Source organism: Netta rufina (assembly GCF_964035555.1).
Source record: "Netta rufina genome assembly, chromosome: 21".
NCBI classification, from domain to species: domain Eukaryota; kingdom Metazoa; phylum Chordata; class Aves; order Anseriformes; family Anatidae; genus Netta; species Netta rufina.
In genome coordinates, this window is record NC_140145.1 from 5,586,415 (window position 1) to 5,606,378 (window position 19,964).

General features: G+C 49.0%; 2 protein-coding genes across 2 annotated transcripts; one reads left to right on the forward strand and one right to left on the reverse strand.

The window, feature by feature from the left end:
• Positions 1 to 218: 218 nt before the first annotated feature.
• Positions 219 to 9,341, reverse strand: MDH2 (malate dehydrogenase 2). The gene is made up of 9 exons (XM_084299874.1): positions 9,207 to 9,341; positions 6,983 to 7,151; positions 5,793 to 5,876; positions 4,719 to 4,828; positions 4,111 to 4,236; positions 3,382 to 3,459; positions 2,100 to 2,199; positions 1,519 to 1,670; positions 219 to 524 (listed from the first exon to the last, which is right to left on the reverse strand). Exons 1-9 carry the CDS (start codon positions 9,276 to 9,278, stop codon positions 393 to 395), a joined length of 1,023 nt encoding a protein of 340 aa, XP_084156000.1. The 5' UTR covers positions 9,279 to 9,341; the 3' UTR covers positions 219 to 392.
• Positions 9,342 to 9,512: 171 nt separating this feature from the next.
• STYXL1 (serine/threonine/tyrosine interacting like 1) lies at positions 9,513 to 19,186 on the forward strand (the record flags this gene model as incomplete). Its single annotated transcript, XM_084299875.1, is given in 9 exon segments — positions 9,513 to 9,615; positions 10,370 to 10,431; positions 10,873 to 11,004; positions 11,229 to 11,265; positions 12,189 to 12,334; positions 13,703 to 13,848; positions 14,924 to 15,015; positions 16,808 to 16,917; positions 19,055 to 19,186. Coding segments are annotated over 9 exon segments (960 nt in total).
• Between the last annotated feature and the right edge of the window lie 778 nt (positions 19,187 to 19,964).

Sequence of the window (19,964 nt, forward strand, 5' to 3'; positions counted from 1 at the left end):
AACGTTAAGCTTCCTTAACAACCCTGAAGTGCCCATCACTGTCAGGCTGCATTATCACCTCTCCTTCTGCAGAGAACAGCTGAGCCCCTTCCCTGGGATGTCTCTCACAAAATCCAGCAATTAGTTCACCCATTTTAAGAGGCTAATTTCTGGTAACGCTTCAGAGACCTGCAGCTTCTACCTTCAGAAGACAGAAACAACAGGACAACTCCAGCTGGTACGCTGAAAAAAATGAGGCCATTTTATTGATGATTAGACTCTGCTTTGACAACAATCATTATACTGGTACAGACAGACTTCAGTCAAAACCTGAGCTTTGAACCAGAAGTTGTAAAGTGACATGATGCCTTAATAAATTAAGGAAGTTGGAATTCCTCCCCGTCATCAATGCTTCACTTGAAGTTCTTCGCAAAATCTTCTCCTTTTTTAATAGAAGCCTTCAGCTCCGACATGGCCTCAGCAACCATCTTCTCTTCAAAGGGGGTGATCTTGCCGATACCCAGGTTCTTCTCAATGCCATTTTTCTGCGGGAAAGAGGATTTAAGGATTAACCATTCATTCAGTGACCTAGAGAGCAACTTAACAGCCCTGATTACTTACTGCCCAACTGAGATGGAGACCCAGCCTAGGACCTCTGACACTTTTACCGTCTGCAAACCTTGTGCTTCCTTGCAAGGCTGTGAGGCTTTTTGGTATTTGTAGTGACCTCTAGAGCCTTCACAAACTTCTCATTCACTGTTCTCGTTGGGGTGTGAAACGTGAAGCTAGCCCCTCAGCTCCTTCCAGGGGAGACTGATACCCACTGCTCCTTTGTGCCTTCTCCTGCCCTCAGAACCACCGTTCAGCTCTCCTCTGTGTACACCCTTCATTTGCCACTGGTTTGCAATCTGAAACTGCTTCAGAGTTGCACTCCTGGGTTTCCAAAATCTCATACCTACATCCAAACGCTTCCCCCTTAATCCTCCTCCACATCCATTCCTTCTCCAGCTACCACCCAAACCAACGTACACCATCCCTTGCATCCAGCAGCCATGTCACTGCTTTCACTCTGCCCACGGGGTTAGAATAACATTGCTTTTGGGACCTCTACTGAACTCGGAAGGAAATCTATTAATCCTAATTCACACAGTGCTTCCCCACATGCCTCCATTTCTGAGTAATTTCCTTGTAGCAGATCGAGCTGAGGAGACCACACTGCTGACTCTCCTTAACCACATGAAAGCTCTTCATAACTGGGCACCAACTTGGGGCACACACAACCTCTTAAGAAAGGTGTGAATCGCTGGTTACTCAGTGAGCTGCAGTCTGAGAGCAGATAAAAGCAGCAGCAAACATCCAAACATGGGATATGTGCTTACCCGCAATACCCAAATACCCAAGAACTCTTAAACACACGTTCAACTATTATCTAGTGATACTCAGCACTGGACTGAATTGAAATCACTGAGTAAAAAACACAAAATCTAAAGACTGCACCAGGAACTGCTGTTTCTAAGCCCCACCACGTGAAGCACATACTCCCAGCAGCAGAGGTGTAGAGAAGTAGGGGCTCTCTGTCTCTTCCGACCGCACAAAGGAACATTCGATAACCCCTTCCTTTCCATTCATGGCATCCACCAGGGAGAACACAAAGCGAGCTCCGGCGTAGGCCATAGACAAGGTAGCAGATCCTGTAAGAGTTGAACCATTTTTAGAACAGATCACATTTAAATTCAGTACTTGGTTTAGTATCAAAGGCTTCCACGCTGCTATGCTTACAGAGCCGCAGCGTCACCGACTTCAAGCTCACAGCCAGTTTGAGAAGGCAGAAGCCACCTGCTATGCAGTTCACCAGATTTACAGGAGGAAAGAGCTTAATTAGAGAAGATGATTTTTGAAGTCACACACGTTCAGGGATCCAGTACTGTTTGGTCTTCCCTACATGCTGAGCTACTTCTAGTGCCACAGCTCAGGCAGTCACTGACGTGGGAGAGCAGCTAGGATTGCAATCAGCAGTTCCTATTTCTGCCTCGCAGTTGTAAATAAGATTAAACCAAAGAGGACTGCGTCCATTCAGCTGGACCACGAGAATTACTTGGAAGCTGTAGCCAAGAACCAACCTGCTCCTGCTTTAGCCTTGACAACTTCAGTGCCAGCTTCTTGAATCCTCCCTGTAAGCTTTTCCAGCTGATCCTGGGGGAAGTCCACTTTTGGTGTGCACTGGATTAGAAAAAATAAATTAGCATCAAATACCAGCACCCCTCCAGCACGAGGCCACCCACGTGATACTTCTCCTACCACTACAGTCGTTACCAACAGTTCTCAGATGGGAAAAATCAGCTACCCCAGCTCCCAGATGGTGTGACAGACTGGCCAGCAGCTGCAGGCATTCACCAAGGCTTCTGGTTGCTGCAAGAACTCTAACAGTACGCTAGTCATGCCTAGTTTGCTCAGAGACAAACTGCAGCTTGATGGCAAAACCACGGCTGGCCATGCTCACTTGCTACCATCTAGTCCTTTGCCCTAGACAGGTGCCCTCCAAGCATGTAACAGCCCTTAGAGGGGAAAAAAAGCCACCTTATAAATATTTGGGTCACTGTGGCATTATGGAAGTCTAGAGCCTTATGGAGGATCCCGCTGCAAGAGGTATTTAAGAAGTCAGTGAACCTTCACACACAGCTACCCAGGTCTGCTAAGCACAGCTGGGGCTGCCCTGACTGCCTCTAGCGAAAGCACCCGCTCAGCATTCAGCTTTATTCCCTAAGACCGTCCTTCTGTGAAGGGCACTTTATTCCTCGCTGAGAGCAGAGCTTTTTGCCCTTTCTCCACTGGCTGCTTTTGGCCATCTCCTAGCAGTCTCCTCACGAAGCTGCAGCCTGCTTTAGAGCTGCATTTCACTCTGCATTAGACACGTGAAGGGAGCCTCCCTCTGACAACCGGTCATTTCTGAAGCAATCTCCCCACACAAGATGAGCTGTGCCTCCTCGTTTCAACACTGGCTGTTGAAGGAGGGTTTCTAGTCCACCATGGCAAAAGCAGTTTAATTTTTCTGCTGTAGCAAAGCATTCATACCATACAACTGCCATCAAAAAAGTGACAAAAGAAAACACTGCCAAGATATCTGAACACCCACACTACCCCTCAGTTCTTATTTCAGAACTGCTCTAGGGAAAAAAAGAGTGCTGCTATTTAAGCCACCCAGAGGAGCTCAGATTTAGCTCTTTACCTTCGAGTAGCTTGCACTTCATCTCGGAATAAAATGAGCCACAGCCGAGACAGTCTTCCCTACTCTTGTATCTCAGCACGCCACATGCCATCACAAAGGCACTTCACATCAGCTGTAACTCAGTGAGGAGGAACACCACGCAGCACAACGCCACACGCAGCAGTTACGTGACTTACCTGAGAGATCAGAGGGATGATGGTCTTCCCTGCATGGCCACCGATGACTGGAACACTTACTCGAGCTGGATCTAAACCCTAGGGGAAACATGAAGTTTTCCAGATTCTGAGACACAGGAACGAGAAAAACATTTAAAGCCACCACACTTTTTCTTCCCTCTGTATCTGAACACATCCACAAACCCCCACGAGACATAGAGGAGAAGTTTCAAAGGCAGCTACGCTCCATGGACAAAGCCAGATGTACACAGTTAGCTCCAGGTTATTCACTCTGACAACTTCAGGCAGTACAGAGCAACATTGATGCAAGATAAACAGCAGCAAAGATCCAAACCCCACCAGGGCTATTAAGAGCAGTGAAACTGCTGCACCTCCTGACACCCCACAGAATATCCTGTAACGGGCAGCACAGTATGACTTGGGAAGATATACTACAATTCAACCCCCTCCTCTGGTTGCACCAGCAGGGCTGAAAATGCCAAGAGAATTAAGGCAAACATGCAGCTCGCTCACAGGGGAGAGCTATGAAAGGAAAGGTCAAAGCCTCTCGAACTACATTTTGCAAGAAACCCTATCCCTGGGCTCCTCTAGAGAGTGGGAACAGGGAATCGTTGCTTCCAGCTCTAGCTCCACATAAGGCTGAGCTGCTTTAGCTCTGTGCAGGCATTTTAGAGGCATTTTTGGTAGATTTGATGACAGAAGCACACAGCACCCCTCTCTACAACATACCTTTAGTTCAGCCACAAAGGTATTTGCTCTGACGATGTCCAGTGTTGTAACACCAAAGATTCTGTTAGGATTGTACACACCGTGCTTCTTGAAGACTTCTGAAGTTATTGGGATGGTTGAATTTACCTGCAAGCAAAAACAGGCAAACATTCATTAGAACCAGGCTAATAATGAAGCCAATTCATGAACTGAACAGGCCAGTAAATAAACAGTGCATCTCCACGTCAGCTCTAGCCAATTACTTCAATTCCTAATAGGAAGAGCAATTTACAGTCAGGCCAAAACTAGCGTATTTTAAATAACCACTAAGGCAGTAACTTGTTCATTCATGTTACAAAGGCTCCTCCCTTCCTGAGCTGTTCTATTGCAGCTAACACAACAGTATGGACTATTAACCACAGTCAAACAGAAGCTGAGATATCAAGCACTTTTATATCTAAGTTTAATCTGATTTTGATATAAAAGCCAGGCTTTTATTTTTTTCCCCTACAAATACTTTATAGACCTTAAAGATACTGCTCCAAACTAACAGCAGCTCGCAGATTGCTCCAGTGTTCTCGGTTTGGATTTTCTTGTCTGCATTTTGAAGGTCTCCAGGAAATGCTTACCGGGTTAGAGATAACACAGATCATGGCTTCTGGACAGTGCTTCGCACAGGCAGATGTCAAAGTAGCAACAATGCTAGCGTTGGTGTTGAACAGGTCATCGCGGGTCATACCTAGAACACACCCAGCAGAGTATTTTAAGTTACCCGCAGCCTATTCACTAAAGGGCAGGCTACCCAATCAGAGTGTCCTGCTCTGGACAGCGATATGGCAGCTTCAGCTCCTGGTTTCGTGTATCAAGAGAAAGCTCCCCTGCTGCAATAAGGAACTGGCTCCAAAGGTAACCCACTGATAAAAGCTACCTGCCCTTCCAGGCAGATCAGCACTTTTCAGCAGCGACCGGCCCGGCTGCCAGCTCTCAGGCTGCCCTTCAGCCGGAGGTGGTGCATCACCCTGCAGAGCTGCATCAGTACCGGGGTGCTCAGAGCAGCCTAATGGCTCCTTGGGTGAACTCTCCTCCCCTCTGAAGTCACCTCCACCACTACAGCTCGAATGCTAACTGCTCTCTGCAAAATACTGCTAGATGCAGAAGTGGCAACCTCTGTTTCTGCTGCAGCATCCACTTTAACCACAAAAAATACACAGTGAGGATGAACAAGAAATTATAGTCTAGGCTTTTGTAGCATTCCCAATAGGGTACTAAAAACAAGAGTGGGAATGGAACGAATCAGGGATATGAGGAAGACTTAAGAGCATTCATTCAGAGATGCTCGGAGAAGTTACCACACAATTAACGCAGAACAAATGGATTATTATTATTCTGCTGAGAAAGGAAACAAAGAACCAGTTGTTGAACATGGTAATGCTCTGGGCAAGAAATCCTATGGGAGGTTCAGGATCACTTGCAGTGCGACGTCTTTGCTCCTCACCCTTACACAGGAACCCCAGAAATCAGTGTTTGTCCCTGTTTTACAAGTGACAAAAGCTAACTGAGGTGCCTGACACCACACCAAGCTCTAGGGCAGCGTCATTACCAGCCCACTCCCACCCCAACCAACAAGGGAAGCGCTGTGAAGCACCAGCCCCTTAAACAGAAGTACTACAGAGACACGGCAGCGAAGCCCTGGAAGAACATACCTGGCTTTCTGGGGACTCCGGCAGGAATAACTACAACATCGCAGCCCTTCAAACATTCTGGCAACTGCTCCGGTCCCAGGAAGCCTGGAGTGGAAGGCATTCAGATGTTATGGTTTTGTCAGTAAGTACCTGACAGCTTGAAGTACAAAATTATACCTAAAGGCACCCAATTCTGATTTTAATTTACCCTTCAATTCAGACTCACACTGAGAAGCAAAGCAGTGAAGTTATGGGTGGACCCAATTTCATGTTTTATCTTCACTGTTTCAAAACTCAAGGAGTAGGAGTGGTGGGAACCTCCATCTGTGTGAAAACGGGGCCTTCCCACTGCGTATACACAACATGCACTGTCCTAAAAGCTGGGCTGGGCACTACAGCCAGTGCTCCCAGAATACAGAGTCACAGAATGGTTTGTGTTGGAAGGGACCTAAAAGATCACCCAGCTCCAGCCCCTGCTATGAGCGGGACACCCCCCACCAGCCCAGGCTGCCCCCAGCCCCATCCAGCCTGGCCTTGAGCACTGCCAGGGCTGGGGCAGCCACAGCTCCTCTGGGCAGCCTAGGCCAGGGCCTCACCACCCTCTGAGTGAAGATTTTATTCCTAATATCTAATCTAAATCTCCCCTCTTTTAGTTTAAAGCCATTCCCCCTTGCCCTATCCCTACATTCCTGACAGAATCCCTCCCCAGCTGTCCCGCAGCCCCCTTTAGGCCCTGGCAGGCCGCTGTGAGGTCTCCCCAGAGCCTTCCCTTCTCCAGGCTGAGCACCCCCAGCTCCCTCAGCCTGGCTCTGTAGGGGAGGTGCTCCAGCCTCTGAGCATCCTCGTGGCCTCCTCTGGCCTTGCTCTAACAGCTCCCTGTTAGAGCTGGGGGCAGGTCTCAAAAGAGCAGAGCAGAGGGGGAGGAAACAGGCACACCCAAGTAAAATGCCACCTTTTAGTGACACACAGGCCATGGAGGCACCCAGAGAGCATCAGTCCATTTGTAGACAAACTTTCAAATCCAATGCTCGTTTTTTTTTCCCCTCGGTATGACTTTACTGGATATTTCCTGCCAGTTATTATGAATTCCCCTCCAACAGCGCAACCAGGAGCTAGTCCCATCTCCACACACATCCATCTAATCAACGGAGCCCTAATTAGCCTTGCAGCAGGCTTAGGCTCCCACGAGGGGCGGCAGCAGTCCCACAAACCTTTGACGGTCGCCCTCGTCTCAATGTGGCTGAGGTCAGCTGCGACGCCGGGGGTGTGAGCGATGTCGTAGAGGCTGAGCCTGCTCACCAGCGGGCTGTTCTTCAGGAGGAGGGACAGCGGCTGCCCAATCCCCCCCGATGCCCCCAGCACTGCCACCTTGGCATTGTTCTGAGGAAAAAAACGAGAGAAAAGCACTGAGATGTTTTGCTAGTGGCTGCAGAAGCGACCCCAGGGATTTCACCACGCTTTCTTTGCTTTTCGTTCTGTTTCCCAACTTCTTATCGAGCACTACGCAAATTGGATTGCCTAAGCACACAAAGGGATCATCGTAACACCTTCCCAAGGAATTCTCAGCTTCCCTGCTCGGACACATCAGCTGCAGATGTTCTTTGGGATCTGCAGTTGAGGTAGGAGCAAGGCCAGGCAGAGCAACCAGAGGATCAGCTCTCCTCAGCTGCAGGCTTCTGAGAACATTAAGGGACCAAATCCCAGCTTCAGTCAAACGTGTGAAGTAAAATCAACCCTGCTTTGTTGCCCTGGTGAACCAATTTTACTCAAATGTGTTCTCTGGAAGAAAGTGATTTCTCTTAAAGACTCCCTCCCATTGTGAAATTAGAGGAAAGCTCCTTTAAAAGAGAGAGGAACTGTAAAATGGGATGTTCTGATACACTTGGTGAGAACCACAGGCTCCTGCAGATGGAACGTGCTGACAGAATGATTGGTGACGTTCTGCATCACGTTGTCTTACCAGATAAAGCCCTAACTGCTTTAAGGCCCCGCATGAACAGCTTAATTATTATGCTCTGACAAGAAATAATCCGCCCAGAAGCTAATCAATTTCGGCTTAGCTCAACGTCCTTGCTACTGCAAGAAATGCAATTTAGCAAAAAAAACTCTTTGAGGAAAAGCAAAGTCTAGCATTAATCAGTGCTGTGCCTCATATTTATGGCTGGGCTGATGCCATTAAGTCAAAATTCATTGCAATTAAACTTGATTCCTAATAATTACATAGTTCTCTCTTGTAGGGCATATCTTTATGGCTCCGATAGCCCTTCTGTCACATGGCACCACAGAGCTGCCTCCTTTCCATGGCAGAGGTCTCCCTACCTCCCCAGCACCCAGCCCTTCCTGCCACCAGGAGCCCCAAATCAGAACATCCCCAGCTGGAAGGGGCCCGCAAGGACCTGCGGGTCCAACTCCTGGCTCTGCACAGCACCACCCAAAAATCAGACCGTGTGTTTGAGAGCGTTGTGTGAACTCTCCTTCAGCTCAGGGATACCACGTATTAAAGGTTTACTGCTAAAGCTGCAGCTGCCACCCTAGTTCTCAGCGCACTGAGAGCTGGGGCACGCACTGAGGAGGGGAAGGGAGCAGTGCAGAGCCTGGCACCTCTCCCCGCACACCCTCACTGACAGGCTCACCCAGTGCTCAGACACCGAGCACCCACTGTGAGGGTTGCCAGCTGCAAGCCCCCCATTCCAGGAGGCACACAGGGACAGCCCGCACCGTGCAGGGCCAGGCTGAGGCCCCCAGCTCCCTCACATCACCCCTGGGCTGAGCCTCACAACCTGCTCCCAGCTCCCTGTCCACCACCATTACCCCTGGGACAAGCCCCACCAGCTGCCCCCAGCTGCCTCTCCATCACCCCTGGGCACCCCCTACCACCTCCCAGCTCTCCCCCATCCCCATCTCCACCCCGGCCGACCCCTACAACCTGCTCCCAGCTCTCTCCCCATCACCCTCAGACACCCCCTGCCGCCTCCCCCTGACAGAGCCCTGCTCCCCCATCACCCCCAGTCACCCCCCCACCACCTCCCCTGCCTGTGCCCAGCTCCCAACTCCCCCCCATCACCTCCTCCTAACCGGATACACCTCCCAGCTCCCCCCCATCACCCCCACTCACCCCCCCACACCTCCCCTCAGCTCCCTGCCCCCCCCCATCACCCCCAGCCCTCCCTCACCCCCTCCCCCTTGCCAGGACCACCTCCAGCTCCCTCTCCATCACCCCCCCACCACCTCCCCTGCCTGTACCCACCTCCCTGCCCCCCCCCCATCACCCCCAGACCCCCTCCATCCCCTCCCCCTCCCATTCCCACCTCCCCTGACAGGACCCAGCCCCCCCCACTAGGCCCATCTCCCCCTCCACCCCCCCCACGCTTTCCCACCCCCCTCCCCGGTTTCCCCCGGTCCCCCCCAATCCCTCCCCGTCCCCCCAGCACCCACGGGCCCGGAGGTGGCCAACCCTCGGCGCAGGGCGGCGGCGGCAGCGGCGGGGCGGGCGAGACGGGGCAGCATGGCGGCGGCGGCGGCGGCGACTCCAACGACCTCCACAGCGCCGCCTCTCGCGAGACTTCCGCCCCTCCCGCCGCCAGCTCTCGCGAGACTTCCCCGCCCTCACCCCCCATTCCACCCGGCCGCCGCGGCGAGGAAGCATCGCGAGGTTTCGGCGCCTGACGTCACCCCCCTAGCAACCGGCTGGGAGGCGTTGCCGTGGCAACGGGCGGAGCGCGGCCTGGTGCGCGGGGAGCCATGGCGGGGGTGCTGCTGTGGGAGCCCGGCCGCCTCTACAACGCCCTCCAGCAGCAGCGCCGCCTGCCCCGCCTGGCCGAGCACAACTACCTCAGCCTGCTGGGTGAGGACGCCCACGGGCAGGAGCTGCGCGGGCTCACGGGGCTCGTGAAGGCGCAGGGAGGGCTCCTACGGATCGCCGAGGCCTTGCTTGAGGGGTGTTTGGCCGCCCCGTTACTCGCCGTGAGGCAGGGCGGCTCTGCTGTCGTTCTTCATGCGGAGTGGAAAGCGGCGCCGTGTGGCATTTGGCCCCACAGGGAGAGTAAAATATAAATGAGGAGGTTTTCTGCCTGCATAAATCCTGGGTGCTGCTTCAGCTCCATCCCATGTCCAGCTCCCCGCTCCCTGACCCCTGCATCCCCCTCCCCTGCTCCCAGCGGTGCTGGCAGGCAGACGAGAGGTGCTGGACATCGCACAAAGCATCCCGATAAGTGTTTGCGTCCTTTGAAGTGCCCAGAGCCCCCACATGCTGCCACACACTGCACCTTTCGGTCAGGGGGTCAGACAGATTGGGAGCAGGATGGGGGCCCTGCCGTGTGCCCTCCTCAGGAGGTGATGGAGTACAGCACCGTGCTCAGGGCAGCTCCGGGGCTGTTGGCATCGCCTGGTGTTGCTCATACTTACAATCACATCAGTGTTGGGGGTTGTTTATCCACATGTAAAGTCTCCGTTTATAAGAAGCAGAGTCTTTCTCTTGCTGACATTGGTGCCTGAATTCCCACTGACTGAATTAGAAGTAGGATTCTACCTTAAAAGCATCAAATAAACTAATTGCTCCACCTTGGTTATCTTTTTTTTTTTTTTTTTTTTTTTTCCAGATGCCCGTACTCAGCGCGAGTACAACGAGAGCCACATTGTTACAGCACGCAAGATTGAACAGGTGAGGAAGGATTGCAGTTTGTGTAAATAATCTCTGCATTTAGCAATTAGCAGTACATGAAATGGGCTTAAAAAACAAGGGAGTTGTCCTCGCCTCTCCCCTGCCTCCTTCAGCCATGCTCCAGTTCTGCCGCTGGGGGGATGTGTTCTGTCACACACAAGAGCTGGCTTCAGTAGCCCAGAGCATTGGCACGCTGAGGCTGTGTATCAGGAAAATGTTGCACAAGGACTGACATATTGCAGGCTTGTCTCACAAAGGACAGTGCTGACATCTTTACCACTGCAGCAGATGAAGCAATCTGGAGCAGCCTGCATGATTTCTGAATTCTACCTGGGTCTTTCAGCATAAAGCGCAGACGTAGCCCCAGTCCCTTCTCCTTGTATTGATGCCACAAGAAAAGCGTGGAGCTGTGCTCCTGATAGAATTCTGTGATTTTGTCAGAGCCCTACAGGGGAGTACCTGGTGCCAGATGCAGAGGAGCTTGCGTGTGTCAAATACTGCGTGGTGTATGACTGCGAGACCAGCTCTTTAGACTTGTCTGACGATGAGGAAGAGGAGAAAGAAAAAGGTACCTGTGACTCATGTCAGTGAAGACCTCACTGCAGGACGGGTATTCTTCCCACTCCTCATTACTTTAGTGACCTTCCTGGCAGGCCTGCTTTCCTATCTGTAGACTGACCCCTCTGAAGTTGTTGCTTGAAAGGAATTGATCTTTTAAATTATTCTTATTTTTTCACATCTCACTGAAATTGAGCTTGTCCAACGATTGCCTTTCAGGGAGCAGTGGTTCTTCAGAGACTGAAAACACTGACTCAAGCTCCTTATGTTCACAGAGTGAGTATTTCCTTCTCTGAGGGTTACGAAACCTTCACATTATCACATTGAAGAAGACGTAGCTTTAACGCGAGTGCTGAGGTAATGGAGTTCACTGAAAAGTGTGAAAAGCTGGAAACTTCTCCCTGTAATTGTTCAGGTTTCTTTGAACCACGGAAATGTATAGTTGCAACACATCCTCTAGCCAGGAGCGCTTCTCTATGCAGAACCACTTCTTTACACTTGTTTGGCTCCAACTAGCTTTATAAAGGCTACTGCAGTTTTAGCAAAGACTACATCTAGCCCACACCCCAATTTTTAAGAAAAAAATCTGGGAGTATAAGCAGAACGGACAAAGCAAGCATTCAGAAGTACTTGGTGATGAGACATGAGCATGGAAGGTGTGAAGAGTCAGAAGCAGGTTTCTGTTGCACTCATCTGTTTCTAAAGCAGGCAGAGCTAGAGGCGACCTGGATGGATCCGGGGGAAGAAGGAGGGGGCAAAACCATCTCTCATGTGATTTGCTTCGCTGAGGGAGTGTTTGAAACGCTTGGAAAGAATGTGTTCAAGACACCTCTTTCGCTTCCCTTTGCAGGCTATAGAAAAGAGTCTCCATGAAACTAGATTTACACTAATAATGCTTTGCTATTATGGGAACTTATTACAAGCATTTCCCAAAGAATAATGGGGAGAGAATAAAAACTTTAATTGGACTTACAAAAGAAAACAGGAGAGGAATAGGACTAGAGGTGAGCAGCAGCTTGTTACTGACCTGCAGCAACAGTTAAATAAATAATAAGTCTGGTTTTTAACAAGGTTTTCCCCAGACCATTAGATGAAATGAAAAGGAGTTTGCTGGTGGTGCCAGAGGGCCAGGTTTAACCCCCAGGGCTGTTGGAGGCACACTAAACCTGCTCCAGCAAATAGCTTTTTGATCTCATTAGATGCCGAGGAAGGAACTGCTGTCCGACACGCCAGAAGCTTGCAGCATTTCACCCGCCATCCCGTGCTGGTCCTGAGGGGAGGATACAAGCGGTTTTCAGCTTGCTATCATTTTCTGAGGACTCAAAAGATACTGTGGATGCCTCAGGTGAGACTAGGCCAATTTGCAAGTAAAAGACACGAGCATTCGTATTCATCTGATGATAGCTAATGAATAGCTAAGTGGTGCTGTAAGCCTGCTATCAGAGTAATTTCAAACAAAGGAATTAAATGTAATTTAAATTACTGCTCTTCCCCTGAGTGTCACCACAAATTCTTTTGCAGCCACACTGTCTTTTTTTTTTTCCTCTCCTATTGCGTGAAAGCTAGCTCGTGGAAACAGCCAAGGAAGCCTCCTCTGATAACCCCAAAACTGGCCTACTGGAGAGTGCAGATAACTAAACAAACAGTAGCAAACAATGAAATAAGGCAGGCTCCTCTTTAATCTCTTTTATATGAGGTTATCTGAGATGTTACACAGTAAGTGTTTCCAGACAGAGGTGCAACTATCAAGCGCTGTATTTCATGCCTATAAAGCTTTTTGTCTGGAAGGGTCACAAGGCAAATGTTGGAGCATTGCTTCAATAGGCCCAGAAAGAAAGGAGCCATCCACTGGAACACTGGTACCCTGATTGTTTGGTTTCACCTGCAAACATTGATCTGTTTAACTTGGGAGAAACAATTGTCCTATTTTCACATCTAGGACAAGACCTGCAGCAGGGCAGATTTAGAGGGCACTGTACAGCAGCAACCTTTGTGTCCAATTCCTACAACTTCACATCTGCTTCACACAAAGCAGCCCACGACACAGTGCTAACCTTGCAGGATGCTACAGCACAGAAAATGAATTCACTGTGCTCCTTTGTGAGGGGTAGCAAACTGCTAAACTCCCCCACCAGATTCAGCTGGACACAGCATTACCTCCTCAGCTCAGTTTAAGCTGTTGCTCTCTGATGCTTTAAGCTGTTGAGCTGCAGTTTTGTTCCGATGCAGCTTTACGGAGTACCGGTTATGGATGTAGAAGCACTGCTGCCTACTTGTATATTTTTGTTCTCAGCCTTTCGGCAGCACAGAGCCGAAATCTCTGTGGACTTGTGCTGTGCCACGACGTTGCACCTGCAGCTCTGCAGGTGGCAGATGACTTCAGTTGGCCTCGTGAACAATAACCGGGGAAAACATCAAATGAATCCGTTATGCTGTGGTTCCTCCAGACATTGCAAAGAATATATTCTTCCCCCTGTTTGGTTAGGATTTGTTTCAAGTAATGCCACAATGACAGTGTTTTTGTTAATTATTCTCACTAAATCTAGCAAGACTTCCATATTTCAGAATGTCCGGGTGATTGAATGCATCATTACATTCAAATGTGTCATGGGCTGCTGACTAAGTGTGTGTTCATTTCTCTACGTGACTTCTGTTTATGGAGCTAAAAGAGCAAATATGCTCTGAACTGAACCCACGGCTTCTCTCCTTGCAGGAACTAGACAACTTCCAGCTGTACCCTGTAGAAATACTGCCTGCAAAGTTATACATGGGCAATTTCAAGCAGGCCTGTGACCAACAGATTCAGAAGGATTTGAAGATCAAAGCACAAGTCAATATTTCTGAGCAGCCTTCTACACTGTAAGTTGTTGGTGGTGTATTCTCACTGATGTCTGTGCCTGTGAGGTGGCACAGCATCACAGCAGCAAGTGCCTATAAACTTCCAAGGAAAACTCTGTTTTTTCACTGCAGATTTGGGTGCTATTTCACACTCAGTTTTGTGATCTCACTTGCATAGCAAGAGTTTGCACAGCAGCAATGCGTTCCTGTAGCCATTTACTGTGACATGGATGGATTGGGTGAGAGAACTGGGAGGTCCTCGGCACTTCCAGTCTGTTACATGCCACATCCTTCAGGTAGAACCTACACCACTGAGTAGCCTTCTGAGCAAAATCTTACAAAAATCTTACAAACACATCAGTGTAAAAGCTAGATCATTGATGTTTCACACTGTTGTTCATCTTCCTTCCTTACCTGCTTCTGTCCATGACCACTCAGCTCAGTCAGACTGTGCTGGAAATGTCATTTCATCCAATGAAAAATCCAGTGGCATTTCTCAGGGTCTTGGCCAAAGCAAAGTAAGCAACAAGTCCAGTTACTTACCTCAGGACACGTGTACCAGCAGGCATTTCTCCTGCCTCTGGTTTCAGAAGACATCAAAGGTCTCTGCACTCTGTGTGATCTCCCCATGCCATCTGTGTGACGTGCTTTCACATTTCAGAAATGCCTCACCAGTGTTTTGTGCCATTAGTTCTCTGAGCTGAGTTCTCTGAGCTTCTAGAAGCGGGAGGATGCTGTCACAGAAAACCACATGAAGTGAATCATGGAGCCCTGTTGACATAACTGCTAACGTGCATGCTGCGAAGGCACTCTTGCTTTCAGTTCATCTGTTTTCATTTAGCTCTCAGATAAGGGAGGCTGTAGGATAAAGTTAAGGCATCAATGCTGATACCACATGGAATGGAAAATCAGTAATTAAGCTGGTTGTGTATTACGTGTGCCTCAGTGTCTTACCATAACAATCCCTTATTGTAGTGTTAATGATGAAAAACTCACACACATAACAGCAAACAAAATTATTAGCTTGCCTCCAACAAACAATTTTCCCCCACAGTTGCTTTGTTGGCCCATGTAATGCTGCATGCTCTTTTTACAGGTTTGCAGAAGACAAATATCTCCATATATCTGTTCCAGATTCACTCGAAGCAAATCTTTTTTCTTCCTTTCCTACCATTTGTCATTTCATAGGTGAGTTGTTCCTGATCTGGAATTCCTGAGCCCTTGTTCACTCTGAGATATTAAATGGGAGTGACTGCAATTGACTCCAGCAGGAAGCTCAAACGGGAGGGTCGTAATCTTTCAAGATCTCAGCATACTCCCAAGCCAGCCCACACCCTAATGTACACCAGAGATGTCTCAGTAACCAGCCTGACACAGAGAGGAGATTTTAGAGGGCATCTGACACTGATGTTCCTGACAGAGAGTACTCGCTTTAAAGAACACCTCACTGTGATAGCAGTGAGCTTTCCACTAGGTGTGAGAAGGCTTTGGGATGGGATGTCTGTGAGGGCTTCACAGGATCCCCTCCTATTCCTTTGTTTTTAAATACAACTGTTTGACTCACCAGCCCAAATCTTCAAGGACCAGAGCTTTATTTGGGCAGGAGTGCGATGCCCATTGGAGAACTTACCATGGGACGCTCTTAACCTTGGGGTTTGCTGTGCAGACTCACTGTAGGGCCTAGGGAAACTTTCAGGTTGGACAACATAAACCTGCCTTCAGCTGATTGTATCAGAAAAGGCAAAGAAAAACATACCAGCTCAGTACCTGCGGCAGCACGGCAGGCATAGTTCCTGCAGCTTCATCCCATGATGGTGTCCACCTGCGTCGTTGTCTTGTATTGCACCTACAAAACAGCATCTGCCTCAGACCGAGGCCCTGCTGTGCTAAGTGCCATATAGACCCAGGAGCAAAAGACCACTCTGTCCCCACAGAACTTGTAATGCAAGTACAAAGTCAGAAATAACAATTGGACACAAAGAAACAAGGAAGTGAAAACGGAGGATATAATCCTGTAGTCCTAACCTGAATTTCATGACTTGCATGCATTGAAATCCAAACGCTGATATCCACTTACTTGTCTTGCATTTTGCCCCATTTTTTTACCCAGCCTGGAAGAGTGCTTGGAAGAAAGAAAAAACAAAACAAAACAAAACAAAACAAAACAAAACAAAACAAAACTTTTGTCAACAGCAGAACAGGCTTTGCCCTACAAATTCTAGAGCACAGTTGCTGATATTCCAAAAACACGTCATGTTTCCCTCCCTCTACTCTGGAGAGGGAGGGAAAGAATTAAAAGGTTTCTTAATAAATTACTAAATTATAGAAATAGGTAGCAGAGTTGATGTGGTTAGTAGTGAATGACAGCATCCTCAAGCCAAATCGGCTTGGCTTCTGTAGGAAATGAGTTTGCTGGCCTTACAAATTTTTACTGCAAAGCATACACAAGAGAAAAACAGCACCCTAACTGCCATGCACGTGCTTCCCACTGGTGATCCCCATGGAGGGATAAGGGATTTGAAGTCCAAGTCCCTGCCAGTTTGAGAGCCAATTCCTCCAGCTTGAGTGGACAACAGTGAGGTTTGCATTCAACAGACGTTTTGTTAGCTTTAAACCTACCTGGAAGAGTTTTGAGTTGCTGGTGTGATGCTGACCACAGCTGCTTGGTCCTGGTGGGCCACTTTTCGTCATAGTCACCTGCTAAAAAGGTGACACTGATCTGTCACGAAGCATTGACTGATCATTGTCATTTGATTCTAGTCCTCAAAAAAGCCACTTTTTAACTCAGTGCGGTTTTAAGAAAGGCAAATGGTTACAGAAACAAAAGCTGGCAGTGCCCATCTGTTCCTATCAGGGTTCATGACGGTTCCTGTCGCTCAGGCTAGCTGCCTGTCAGTTTTCACTGAATTAGAGCTTGACTTTACAACTGGAATTTTGATTTCCCCGATCACTAATCTGTGATTGGCATTTCTTTACTCAGATGCTCAGCTGGATCTCGGAGCAGTGCTGGTGTTCTCCACCCTGGGGATAAGTCGGAGCAGCACAGTCACCATGGCCTATCTTATGCATTCCCACCAGTTTTCCCTGAAGGTACATCACTGTCATTCTTCCCACAGATACTGGCTGGGTCTGCAGTTTATTTCTGTTCCCGAAGCCTCATCGCTGTGTTAACAAGAAAGAAATTATCTGTGCATTCGTGCAGACTATCCACCTGATAATGTAAAAGATTCTCTTACATCAGTTGTATCTTGTACCTTTAAGGAGGCGGCTTAGGTGCAATTTTGGATCTCTGAGCTCTTACCTGGCACCTGTGATATTCTTGTATTTCCCTACTTAACGACAGGGCTATAAAAATAAAGCAGATTACAGATCTTAGCTCTTCCACTCTCCTGGATCTGAGAAAAAGAGTGTCTGGAAGCTACCAGACTTAATCCCATCTCTTAATGCCAGGTGGTTACAGGGACGTTCACACCCCGGTGCTTGCAGAGCTCTGATTTACCGCTGGGCTCATCAGCACTGACTTCTGAAACCTTGTTATATTTCCCCAGAAGCAATCCCCTCCCACAGACACCACAGTAAAGAAATCTGGAATGGGATAACACTAGCCCGGGAGGGACACCTAGGTGAAAAGGATGGTACATTCTCTTCCAGAGCTCTGAATAACATATGAAAAATAAGGAATGAAGGCTGAGAATGACCCTGTGGCGTGGTGAGACTGGCAGCCTCTCCCCAGATGTCAGCCCTTTATCCCTTTGGGTACAAAACACGGGCACTGTGCTGCTGTAGGCACCAGCTCGTGCTGCCTGCTTGGCACAGAGCAGCCTTTTTCCCATGAGAACTGAAAGGTTTCTCCTTAAAAGTCTTGTCTTTGTTTGGAAAGCGTGACCTCCTTTGGGAGCCTGAAAGGATTGATTCAAGCTTCACTGGAGCTGGGTCTGTATCTAATCATTTAATTGATTTTGTGCAAACATTTGCAACATAAGAGGAAATCTCTTACCATCGGTGTGTGCCAAAGGGTAATTTCGGGTTGAGCGTGCCAGCTGGGCAGCAGACACTATTTGGTCTCTGCTAGTAATGCTGGGTGTGATTGCCCCGGCACATCGATAACCATTCCCTTGCTGTTTTCCCCTGCATGCTAAACTGCCAGAGACGTTTGTGATGGCAGAGCAAAAGTCCAAGCTGATCCTTGCAGTTTCTCCCAGTTGGTATCAACAATTGGTCTCAGCGTTTTGCTGAGCGCCGTGGTGTCCTGCAGCTGGCCTGGGCAAAGCCTTCCTGGGGGATTTTCCTGGCAGACAAGTTTGTTTCACGCAGACTAAAGCTACACAACAGATTTCTGTGTGATCCTTCACCCAATCTGGGCAGAGATCTGTGAAAATTTCCAGAGACATCGCAAAAGAAACACAGATTAGGGAAGTGTGGCCCCTTAGTCTATTAGGAATCAATCTGAGTAGATCTGCAGGGTTCAGGGGAACTACAGACACACATACCATGGGCAGAGGAGTAAATATTGGAAGATGAGGTTCAGAGCCTGCAGAATTGCTGAGATTAGAAAAAAGCAAACCAATGGAGCACTATCTTGTGACCTTTGGTCTCGTTACAATTAAGCAATCCTCTGATTGCTGGGGGGAATCAGCAGGAAGATGAGCACTACTGGGTAAACCCCAGGACGTAGCTGAGCAAAGCAGAGTAATGCTGGTGGATTTGCCCTCTGTGTAGCAGAGTTCCTAGCTGATTACACGGAACTAACAAATCATTAAGATGGCTGTAATTAATGTGGTGGGATAACTGGAGCTTAATAGCCGCTCTGCTGTACCAGGTCACACCAGTTCAGAAATGTGCAAACCTTGGTTTCTTGCCTGTAAATAGCTGATACTTCACTGCTTCACCTATCACCCATGGAAGAAATGGCTTTTTAGAGCAGAAAATCCAGGACTGCACTGCTCTGTCAGTGTAAACAATACAAGAAACACACCAACTAATGAAAGAAGCATGAGCTATCCTCATAGCCAGGAAAGCCGGGTATAAAGATGAAAGGCTTCTCTGAAGTTCACATCTGGATCCGTTATGTCCTTGCTTTGGTAGCCAAAGTCTTATCTGCCAAAGTCTATCACGGGCAGTAAATACAAAGCTGTTTTGTTCACAAATGTAGCTGCTTAGCGTAACTACAATAAATTATTTTTCAGCTCAAACTTCTAACACTTCTTTGCTTTCTTTCTACTTCCAGAAAGCTTGGGACCACGTTCTGAAATGCAAAGAGAACATGAGACCGCACCGGGGCTTTGTGAAACAGCTTTCAGACTGGGAGGCCCAGATCTATGGGACCACGATCACAGACATCTCCGAACCAAACTACTGACAGCACAGGGAACACCCAGCAGGGGAAGACGCTTCCCTGTCCGCAACCACCATCTGTCCCGTAGGTAGAAGGTTAACGGAAATCAGTTGAAGAAGCTCTTAACGTTATGGAATTCCTTCATCTTTAGCTCTTATCATACCGGGTGAAGTTTTGGAGCCGTTAGGGGAGCATGCCTGTCACTGAAGGTGGTGGTTTGGGGAAGGCGAGGCCTGCAGGCTGCAGCCCGTTCAGCACCACTTGCCTCCTTTGTAAGCCGGCGGGTTTATGGCCATGTTATCGGGCCTGCCTCCTGCCCCAGCTACAGGGAAGTCATCAGTGCTCTCTCTGAAAGGCAAATTCAGAATTTGACTGCACCTGGTCCCAGCCCGGGGAGACGAGGGCAGAACCTCCCCATGTCAGGAGCTCCCCTGTTCCGTAAGAGTCTTTGCAGACCCTGGCAGGCACCGGACCCTCACCCTCTGGTTTTGGCTGGCAGGCAGGACCCTGCTTCCCCCCAAATCCAGCGACCTGACCTTGCCTGGCAGCCGCTTTCGAGGCCCTGGTAATACAGGACCACGCCAGCCGTGCTGCCCCTCTGCCCTGCAGCACTCCGACTCCTTCCACGGACACCACAAAATAAAAACCCTACACAAAAACCCTCCAGGGCTCTCCCTGCACTCCTCGCTAAGCATTTATCACCGCGTGGCTCGGGGTGCTCCCCCCCGGTGCTCCCCCACCCTCTCCCTGCCCTTCCCCATCCTCCCCTAACCCCCAGCATCGTTGGGGTGGGAGCTCCACC